The sequence below is a fragment of the Chlorocebus sabaeus genome, chromosome 2, assembly GCF_047675955.1.
Source record: "Chlorocebus sabaeus isolate Y175 chromosome 2, mChlSab1.0.hap1, whole genome shotgun sequence".
In the NCBI taxonomy this organism is placed as follows: Eukaryota; Metazoa; Chordata; class Mammalia; order Primates; family Cercopithecidae; genus Chlorocebus; species Chlorocebus sabaeus.
Genome location: NC_132905.1, coordinates 69,195,398 through 69,206,313, shown reverse-complemented (window position 1 = coordinate 69,206,313; position 10,916 = coordinate 69,195,398). Strand labels below are relative to the sequence as shown.

The 10,916-nt window shown below is 57.3% G+C and overlaps 1 protein-coding gene across 1 annotated transcript; it reads left to right on the top strand.

Moving 5' to 3' along the window:
- Nucleotides 1–3,283: 3,283 nt before the first annotated feature.
- On the top strand, nucleotides 3,284–5,855 carry OLIG2 (oligodendrocyte transcription factor 2). Its single transcript, XM_007964707.3, has 2 exons — nucleotides 3,284–3,443; nucleotides 4,221–5,855. Exon 2 carries the CDS (start codon nucleotides 4,282–4,284, stop codon nucleotides 5,251–5,253), a length of 972 nt encoding a protein of 323 aa, XP_007962898.1. The 5' UTR covers nucleotides 3,284–3,443; nucleotides 4,221–4,281; the 3' UTR covers nucleotides 5,254–5,855.
- The last annotated feature ends 5,061 nt before the right edge of the window (nucleotides 5,856–10,916 follow it).

Here is a 10,916-nt window from a genome sequence, read left to right as displayed (position 1 = left end):
AAGTGCCAGGACCCATCCTCCACACCCAGCGTGAACTGTCCTGGACCAGTCCCAGGAGTCGCGGTTCTCACCAGCCGCGCTGACCCTGGACGACTCCTGGAGCTGTTTTGTGAGAAAGACACGCCATTTGTTTGCAGAGTTCTGACTTCTGAGAGGTCATATAGCACACGTTTGGTAGTCAAACGCTGTCATTCGCGACCAGGAGCGATGGCTGTAATGCCTTTTTCTTTGCTTTGCTTTCCGGTGCCGGGATCCTTTGCCTCCCGCCGCCACCCCTGGTCAGCTCTGCGCAAGAACGTCTTTCTGTTTGGCAGCCAGGCCGAGACGCAGCCTGAATGTGAGCAGGAACTCGGAGAAGGGAAGGGAGAGAATCAGAAAGAAGGCCCGGGAGGGACCCGGGAAGCAGTGGGAGGTCTGCGCCCTGGAGCCGCGCGAGAGCCCGCCGGTTTGGCACGGGCTCCTCCCGGGCCGCCCGGCGGTCCAACAAAGGCCAGCCCCGGCACGCACCCGGTCTTTTGTGGGAGAGAAACACAAAGAGGAGGGAAAAACACGGAGAAGGCCAACAGCACCAGGACGCGGGAGCCAACCAGGAACTCCCGGAGCCGGGGCCCCTTAGCCTCGGCAAGTGAGCACTCCATTCCGGAGGAAGGGGCCCCAGCTGCGTGCTCGCGCTGGTGGGAACCGCAGTGCCTGGGACCCGCCCAGGCTGTCCACCCCGGGCGCCGGGCGCAGGACCCGGACAAGTGCTGGGGACGCCTCCAGGACGCACCAGGGCAAGCTTGGGCACTGGGATCTAATTTCTAGTTATTCCTGGGAGGGGGTGGGGAGGCACAGGAGACACAGTGAGAGGTACTCAGTATCCGATTGGCACCAGGGCTAAGGGAGCCCAGGGGCGACACAGATCTCCCCAACCTCCCAAACTACTCTGGGGAAGGGAGGATGTTGAGGGAAGGCTGCCGGGTGAAGAAGGGGCCAGCAGCAGCACAGAGCTTCGGACTTTGCCTTCCGGGCTCTAGACTCGCGCAGTGCCAAGACGGGCCCCTCGACTTTCACCCCGATTCCCAACTCCAGCCACTGGACCGAGCGTGCAAAGAACCTCAGGCCGCTTGCTCTCACCGCCGCAAGTCGGTCGCAGGATAGACACGAGTGGGCAGCAACAAAAAAAGAAACCGGGTTCCGGGACACGTGCCGGCGGCTGGGCTAACCTCAGCGGCTGCAACCAAGGCGCACGTTGCGCCTGCTGGTGTTTATTAGCTACACTGGCAGGCGCGCAACTCCACGCCCCGACTGGTGGCCCCACAGCGCGCACCTCCACACACGTCCTTGCTGCTGTTGGCCGGGCAGGCCCGAAGGAGGCATCTTCAAATGCCTGAGCCCTTTCTGATCCCCACCCCCGCTCCCTGCATCGTCCGAGTGGCAGATTCTACTAATTGAACGGTTATGGGTCATCCTTGTAACCGTTGGACGGCATAACACCACGCTTCAGTTCTTCATATTTTAAATACATATTTAACGGATGGCTGCAGAGCCAGCTGGGAAACACGCGGATTGAAAAATAATGTTCCAGAAGGCACGAGACTGGGGCGAAGGCGAGAGCCGGCTGGGCTTCTAGCATAGACCACCGAGGGAGACATATCCCAGAACTAGGGGCAATAACGTGGGTTTCTTTTTATATTTGTTTATTTTGTAACTTTGCTACTTGAAGTCCAGTTATTTACTGTGCTTATTTGTTTGCTTGTTTTTAAAACCGTACTTGCACAGTAAAAGTTTCCCAACAACGGAAGTAACACGACGTTCCTCACACTCCCTAGGAGACTGTAGGTGTGTACCCGCGCGCGCGCGCTCACAGTGTCAAGTGCTAGCTATCCGAGATCTGCAGAAACACATTTCTGAATTCGAAATGTATAGGTGCTAGAAATTCAGCTCGGGGAACAGGTTAGGGATTAGGGGAGACAGGCTGCTGCCCGTACTATAAGGAACCGCCAACGCCAGCGTCTGTAGTCCAAGCAGGGCGGCGCTGTAAAGGCTTAGCAATTTTTTCTGTAGGCTTGCTTCAGACAGTCTCTGGGGTTTCCCATTTGTTAAATGGGTGAATGCATTCGTACCTCAGCTACTTCAGTGAGGTGCTTCTCCAGTTTGGGCTTAATTCCTCATCGTCAAGAGTTTTCAGGTTTTAGAGCCAGCCTGCAATCAGTAAAACATGTCCCAACGCAGTCGCAAGTGGTTCGATCTCGCTGTCTGGCCCACAGCGTGGAGAAGCCCTGCCCAGGCCTGAAACTTCTCTTTGCAGTTCCAGAAAGCAGGCGACTGGGGCAGAAGGCTCTTTGCTAACCTTTTACAGCGTAGCCCTGCTCGGACTACAGATGCCAGCCTTGCCCCTACCCTAAGACGTGTGGCGATCACAAAGACGACACTGAAAATACTATCATCCGGCTCCCCTGCTAACAAATGGAGGGGTGTTTAACTACAGGCACGACTCTGCCCTGGTGCTAGCGCGGCTACCGTGCAGAAATAACTGGTCCCTGTACCCACACCATCCTCAACCTAAGGAGAGTTGTGAATTCTTTCAAAACACTCTTCTGAAGTCCGTCCCCTCCCTCCTTGCCCGCCCTCTGCCCCTCAAGGCCCTGCCCCCAGCTGGGGGCGCTACCGGCTGCCCGCGGAGCTGCAGTCACAGCCACCTCCTAGACGCACGAGGAGAGCACCAAGAAAGTGGGGACTTTGTGCCTGGGCATCGTTTACATTTGGGGCGCCAAATGCCCACGTGTTGATGGAGCCAGTGAGATGGGAACAGGCGGCGGGAAACCAGAGAGAGGAAGAGCTAGGGAGGAGACCCCAGCCCTGGATCCTGGGTCGCCAGGGTTTTCCACGCGCATCCCAAAAGGTGCGGCTGCGTGGGGCATCACGTTAGTTTGTTAGACTCTGCAGGGTCCCCAAATCATCCCGTCCCCCAACCTTACTGTGTGGTGGCTGTATTTTTTACAGAAATTTGACTACGTTCCCTTTCTCCCCCGGTCCCAAGCGCGCTCAGCCCTCTCCATCCCCCTTGAGCCCGCCCCTCTCCTCCCCCTCGCCTCTTCGGGTCCCTCCTCTAGTCCCTCCCTAAGAATCTCCCGGCCACGGGCGCCCATTGGTTGTGCGCGGGGAGGAGGCGTGTGCCCGGCCTGGCGAGTTTCATTGAGCGGAATTAGCCCGGATGACATCAGCTTCCCAGCCCCCCGGCGGGCCCAGCTCATTGGCGCGGCAGCCCCTCCAGGACACGCACATTGTTCCCCGCCCCCGCCCCGGCCACCGCTGCCGCCGTCTCCGCTGCCACCGGGCTATAAAAACCGGCCGAGCCCCAAAAGGTGCGGATGCTTATTATAGACCTACGCGACACCAGTGCCCGGTGCCAGGTTCTCCGCTGAGGCTTTTCGGAACGAGCTCCTCAAATCGCATCCACAGTAAGTGTCCCCGCCCCTCAGCAGCCCCAGTCTAGATTCCAAGGACAGACGCTTCTCAACTCCGCTGTGACCCAGAATGCTCCGATACAGGGGGTCTGTATCCCTCCTCTGCGAGCCATTTCTCCAGAGCGACTTTGCTGTTCTGTCCTATCCCCACTCACCGCTGCATGCCCCTCGTCAAAAGCGAGAAGTCGGAGCGACAACAGCTCTTTCTGCCCAAGCCCAAGTCAGCTGGTGAGCTCCCCGTAGTCTCCAGACGCAGCACATGGACTCTGGGCCCCGCGCCGGCGCTGGGTGCTTGTGCGTGTGCGTGTGTTTGCTGCGTGGTGTCGATGGAGATAAGGTGAACCCGTCTGGGGAACAAAATCATTAGTTCTCTATTTAGATCTCCACCGTCCCCAAAGAAAGGCCCTCACTTCCCACTCGTTTATTCCAGCCCGGGAGACTCAGCTTTCCCACTCCTAACTGAAAACACGAAGCCTCTAGAATGCCACCCGCACCCCGAGGGTCACCAACGCTCCCTGAAATAACCTGTTGCATGAGAGCGGAGGGGAGATAAAGAGAGCTTAATTATAAGGAGAGCTAGAGATAGTAGCAAGGGGGACGAGGAACCACAGGCCACCTGTGCCGGGACCCCGCGCTGCGGTACTGCGGCGCAGGCGGGAGCAGCTTTTCTGTCTCACTCACTGACTCACTCTCTCTCTCTCTCTCTCTCTCTCTCTCTCTCTCTCTCTCTCTCTCTCTCATTCTCTCTCTTTTCTCCTCCTCTCCTGGAAGTTTCGGGTCCTAGGGAAGGAGGACCCTGCGAAAGCTGCGACGACTATCCTCCCCCGGGGCCATGGACTCGGACGCCAGCCTGGTGTCCAGCCGCCCGTCGTCGCCAGAGCCCGATGACCTTTTTCTGCCGGCCCGGAGTAAGGGCAGTAGCGGCAGCGCCTTCACTGGGGGCACAGTGTCCTCGTCCACCCCGAGCGACTGCCCGCCGGAGCTGAGCGCTGAGCTGCGCAGCGCTATGGGCTCTGCGGGCGCGCATCCTGGTGACAAGCTAGGAGGCAGTGGCTTCAAGTCATCCTCGTCCAGCACCTCGTCGTCCACGTCGTCGGCGGCCGCGTCGTCCACCAAGAAGGACAAGAAGCAAATGACAGAGCCAGAGCTGCAGCAGCTGCGTCTCAAGATCAACAGCCGCGAGCGCAAGCGCATGCACGACCTCAACATCGCCATGGACGGCCTGCGCGAGGTCATGCCGTACGCGCACGGCCCTTCGGTGCGCAAGCTTTCCAAGATCGCCACGCTGCTCCTGGCGCGCAACTACATCCTCATGCTCACCAACTCGCTGGAGGAGATGAAGCGACTGGTGAGCGAGATCTACGGGGGCCACCACGCTGGCTTCCACCCGTCGGCCTGTGGGGGCCTGGCGCACTCCGCGCCCCTGCCCGCAGCCACCGCGCACCCGGCAGCAGCAGCGCACGCAGCCCATCACCCCGCGGTGCACCACCCCATCCTGCCGCCCGCCGCCGCAGCGGCTGCTGCAGCCGCTGCCGCTGCGGCGGTGTCCAGCGCCTCTCTGCCCGGTTCGGGGCTGCCGTCGGTCGGCTCCATCCGTCCACCGCACGGCCTACTCAAGTCTCCGTCTGCTGCTGCGGCCGCCCCGCTGGGGGGCGGGGGTGGCGGCAGTGGGGGCAGCGGGGGTTTCCAGCACTGGGGCGGCATGCCCTGCCCCTGCAGCATGTGCCAGGTGCCGCCGCCGCACCACCACGTGTCGGCCATGGGCGCAGGCAGCCTGCCGCGCCTCACCTCCGACGCCAAGTGAGCCGACCTGCGCCGGCGCGTTCTGGCGACAGGGGAGCCCGGGGCTGCGGGGAAGCGAGGACTGGCCTGCGCTGGGCTCGGGAGCTCTGTCGCGAGGAGGGGCGCAGGACCACGGACTGGGGGTGGGGGATGGTGGGGACTCCAGCATCTGCGAACCCAAGCAATGGGGTCGCGCACAGAGCAGTGAGGAGTGAGGGGATGTTCGCTCCGGGACCTGATCGAACCCTCTCTGGCTTTAACCTGCGCTGGTCCAGTAGACACCGTTTTATGAAAAGGTACCGCTGTGTGCATTCCTCACTAGAACTCATCCGACCCCCGATCCCCACCTCCGGAAAAGATTCTAAAAACGTGTTTCCCTGAGAGCATGGCCTGACTTCCAGACTCGGCCTGGGCAGCACTTGGTGGGGGAGGGGGTGTTGTGGGAGGGGGACACGTTGGGGACTTACTCCCCTTCCTCCTTTCTTGGCCTGTGGGAGACTCCGGGTAGCCGGGTAGCCGCACTGCAGAAGCAACCGCCCGACCGCGCCCTCCAGGGTCGCCCCTGGCCCAAGGCCAGGGAACACAAGTTAGTTGGAAGCCGGCATTCGGTATCAGAAGCGCTTATGGTCATATCCAAGCTCAATATCTGGGTCAATCCACACCCTCTAAGAACTGTGGCGCTCCTCCCCGTCTCTCGTTGATTTGGGAGAATATGGTTTTCTAATAAATCTGTGGATGTTCCTTCTTCAACAGTATGAGCAAGTTTATAGACATTCAGAGTAGAGCCACTTGTGGATTGGAATAACCCAAAACTGCTGATTTCAGGGGCGGGTGCATTTTAGTTATTATTTTAAAATAGAAACTACCCCACCGACTCATCTTCCCTTCTCTAAGCACAAAGTGATCTGGTTATTTGGGTACATAAGAATATAACAGAATTAAGACGCAGTTGCTGTGAAAACAGTTTGGGTTATTTGGGGGTTCTGTCGGCTTTTTAAATTTTTCTTCTTTGGATGTGTAAATATATCAATGATGAGGTAAGTGCGCGATGCCAGCCCCACCGGAGTCTAAGCCGGCTTTCCTCTATTTTGGTTTATTTTTGCCACGTTTAACATAAATGGTAAACTCCTCCACGTGCTTCCTGCGTCCGTGCAAGCCGCCTCGGCGCTGCCTGCGTTGCAAACTGGGCTTTGTAGCGTCTGCCATGTAACACCCTTCCTCTGATCGCACCGCCCCTCGCAGAGTGTATCATCTGTTTTATTTTTGTAAAAACAAAGTGCTAAATAATATTTATTACTTGTTTGGTTGCAAAAACAAAATAAATGACTGAGTGTTGAGATTTTAAATAAAATTTAAAGTAAATTCGGGCGATTTCCATCCGTGTGCCACTCGGAAAAGGGGTTCGGGACGCGATACCTTGGGGCCGGGTTTGGGGATCGTTCCCCCAGTTTGGCACTAGAGACACACATGCATTGTCTTTCAAACATGTTCCGAGCAAATCTTCCTGGTGTTTTTCACAACTTGCCTCTCCTTATTTCTATTTTCTGACGCCTAACCCGGAACTGCCTTTCCTTTCAGTTGAGTATTGAGTTCCTTTATAAGCGGATATTTCCTTCCCGGAGCATTGGACTTTGGGACTTGCAGGGTGAGGGCTGCGCCTTTGGCTGGGGGTCTGGGCTCTCAGGAGTCGTCTACTGCTCGATTTTTATTTCCTTTCTGCTCAGAGGCGGTCTCCCGCCACCACCCTCCCCTTTACGGGTTTCCTTGGCTTCAGCTGCTGACCTGGGTTCTGCGGAGCAGTGGCGTTCCCGGCAAAGCCCTTGGGGAGTGCTTGGTGCAGAATTCACTAGCGCTTCCATTCCTTTTCAGCCATCTCCACTACCCTTCCCCAGCGGCCACCTCCGCCTTGAACTGCAAAGCATCGGGTGCTCTGCACCGCCTGGAGGAGCACTGGCAGCACTTTGGCCTATGTGCTCTTTCCTGGGGTCACCTCTGTCTCCTCTTGGCCATTGGGTTCTCACAATCCAAACCCGCGATGCAAATTTAGGATGTGGCTGTGAAGAGGGATTCTGGGTAGAAATAAAAAAACTTTGGCCTTCCTGGTCAAGGACCAGGGTAGATCCTGTTACAGTCTCCCCACCCCAGGGATGGCCTGAGAATGCGCCCCTGAAAAGACAGTGGGTACGGGCACAGTAAGAACGTCCCCTGGTCCAGGGCCCTCTCTCTGACAATATTTTTGGTGGCCACTGGCCACCCTGGATCTGGGGGTGCAGAAGATTTCCCTGGTCAGAACCCCATTTCTTGAGTCGCATTGCTGAGCCTGGCTGACCCAGGCAGGCACCCTTTGCTTAGACTTGAAGACTGCTCCATCCCCTAGCAAGGGACAGGCACTTCCTGGTCCTCCAGCGGGGAATGTCAGGCTCCTGGCCAGGATAGCAGTCACCCAGGGATCGGGTGCTGGAGGCCTAGCTTTTCACCGATGGGCTTGGCTTTTTGCAATGGCTGGGAGGGATTTGGAGAGGCTGAGTGGCTGGGGGCTGAGGAGGGGTGGAAAGCCTCCTGCCACCACCATCCCAATAGCACCATGTGAATCCAAGAAGAAGGAAGGGCAGAGTCTAGTCGTTTTTATTCTGAAATCCCATTTGAAATGAAACTTGAAAAGAATTCAAAACTGGGTCCAGCTGCTGCCACAGACACACTCAGAGGGACTCCAGGAGGCTGGAACATAGACCAGCGGGAGCTGAGAACCTGGCCAGTGGGGGTAGTGGTCTTGATGGCAGTTTTGGCTCTTCCACACCCACCGCCAGGCAGGTGTGCTGGTGCAGGCTCTGAGTGTGCTTGGTGTCTGCATAGGACAGTTGTTGAAAGGCAATAAATCAAGTCTTTCCCTACACCCCTGCACCCAAGCTCTCAGTAGCAAACAGCCACCAGTCAGGCCAGGCAAGACCAGGGCCTCCAAAGAAGGAGGGGCTGTGTCCAGCCAGGCTTTGGGCCCTCCTCCATGCCAGCTGCCTAAACTGTGCACCCAGCTGGGGGCCTTGACCATGGTGGGTGAGACTGGAGCAGCTCTGGATGTGGAGGAGAAAGACAGCGGCACACACAAGCGCACACAGCGCACATCCCCCGGAGCAGGTGGCTACTCGCTGAGGGTGGCCCTGGACTGGTGGGGGACAAGGTAGAGGACTCAGGCCAGTGGCTGGGCTTTGGTGTAGGACAGGATGAGACTGTGTGCAACCACTGTGACTTTGATGGGCTCTTCATTGGTAGTGGGCTCCTCACCGAGAGGGGAAGGGAAAGAGGTAACAGTTTCTGGGATCTGGTGCAGGCTGCCCTGCCACACTGCAGGTCCCCTCTGGGGAACATTTGTTGGGAGATTCTCAACAGGCTGGACTGCAGCTCAGCCTCCTCCGCAGCCCCACTGTGTGGCTCTGCAGTGCCCCAGCTCTCAGCCTCTGAGTTTAGGAACTCACCAGCCCCCAGGTCTTTGAGACTCCCCAACCCTCCTTAAGAACCTGGGAGCTGGCTGGGCACAGTGGCCCAAGCCTGTAATCCCAGCACTGTGAGAGGCTGAGGCAGACAGATCACCTGAAGTCGGGAGTTTGAGACCAGCCTGGCCAAAATGCAGAAACTCTATCTCTATTAAAAATACAAAATTAGCCGGGTGTGGTGGCACATGCCTGTAATCCCAGCTACTCCAGAGGCTGGGGCAGGAGAATTGCTTGTACCCAAGAGGTGGAGGTTGCAATAAGCCGAGACTGTGCCACTGCACTCCAGCCTGGGCAACAAGAATGAAACTCTGTCAAAAAAAAGAAAAAAAAAAAAAAAAAGAAAGAAAGAAAGAAAGAAACAAACAAACAAACAAACAAACAAACCTGGGAGCTCAGCTGACCAGAGGTTGAGGGGCCAGTGGGCAGAACCCGAGCCTCCTCCTCTGGCCTCAGCACCCTAGGGCATTGTCCCTGGGCTCCTCACTCTCTCACATGGGCAGGAGCCGCAGAGAAATGACACTCTCCTGGACTCAGTGTTGAAGGACTCACCTCTAATGCTCATGGAGTTGGAATTCTGCACCTCGGGGACAGGCAGTGAGCAGAAGAGTGAAGCGAACCCACAGAGGTGTCACACTCCCAGTGAGGCCAGGGATTCTAATGTGGCTGTAGGAAAACATGGGTACTAAGGACACCTATGGTGATTTGGGGCTGACAGTCATCCACCAGGGGCCTGCCCTTCTCATTCCCAGACTGGGATCAGTGAGGAGCTCCTGGGCCAGGGCATTGAATTTTAAAGCCCCTTAGATGCTCTTATGGATAAAACTACTCCAGTGGTGGAAAATGTCTGTCTCCCATTGGGGCAGAATCTACCTAGCAATCTGTCTGGACTTCTACTGAGTATTCACCTTGATGCTTCCGAGAAGTTCATCTAGGAGGGGGCAAAGGAGTCCCCCTCCACCTGCCATGTCATTTTAAGTTACACTTTCATTACAGATTTTGTGCCTAGTATCACCTTGCCCCCACAAGCGCCCCCATAGTACCACTAGGGGTTATAAGGTCTTTGACAAGGGCCCTACACCGAGAGTGACCATTTATTTATAGTCTCTGCAAAACTGTAAGGGAAGCCAGGATCAAGCCAGGCTGTTAACGGCAGTGGTTGCTGTATTCAGTTCCATCCTGACTAGGGAGAGGGATGTGGGACAGCATGGGGGAGCATGGCCACTCCCTGGTTTGGAGGCAGCCAGCAGCTCATGGGCTATATCCCAGGGGCTAAGCCCCAACTCCCTGTGAGTGAGGAGGCCATTCTAGGCAGGGCAGAGATGGGGATCACCCATAGCTACATCCTTACTTCCTATCTCTCCTCTAAGGGCCCAATGATTGCTACTGGCTGCTTGTCTGTGGAAGAGGGTGGGGGTGGAGGGCTGCAGCCAGGAACTGAAGAGGCAAAGCCCGGAGGAGGGAGTCAGGGCCTGGCTGAACCTCCAGGGCACACAGGATATTAATAGGTGGAGGAGGCTGGGAGAGGAGGCGGCTAGCATTGACTGAGGTTTAGCCAGGATAAGGCAGGACACAGAGAGCTTCGAGAGCCTCAATTCATTCCATTCTCACTACAACCATTTGAGGAGGGTGCTATTATTGTCCTGTCTTACAAGTAAGGAAACTGAGGCACAGAAAGAGTAAGTGACTCGCTCAGGGAACACAACCAGTAAAGGAAGGTGGCAAGGTTGTTGTAATCCAGGGCCCACCCCAAGAAGCCACCTGGCCCGCACTCCAGCAGACCCGACTCTGGCTCAGCTGCCGCCTCAGGAATCCTCTGCTACCATCCCCTGTCCCCCACCCCGGCCCCCTTAGGTGGCGCTCCTAGTGCTTCCCCCCATGCCTGGACCCCATCTGTCCCCGACTCCCCCATCTGGGCGGCGGGCGGGGCTCACAGGCTTTAGCAATTAGCGGGCGCCGGTGGGCGCCCGGCGCGGGCGAAGGAAGGGTCGGAGCAGGTGAGCCACGGCGGAGCCTCATTAGGGCGGTCCGCGCTCCCCGCGAGGGACCGTCGTTAGTGCCAAGACAGCTGCTGCTCCTGCCGGCCTGGGACCACAGCCGGAATCCCGGGCCACATCCCCTGCCCCGTTGTGCCTTCCACACCTGGGGCAGTCACTAGGAAAAGGGTCGCCAACTGAAAGGCCTGCAGGGACCAGGATGA

Bases quoted from the DNA above. Each gene is read 5' to 3' on its own strand.
- OLIG2 (XM_007964707.3), top strand. From the start codon at position 4,282: ATGGACTCGGACGCCAGCCTGGTGTCCAGCCGCCCGTCGTCGCCAGAG.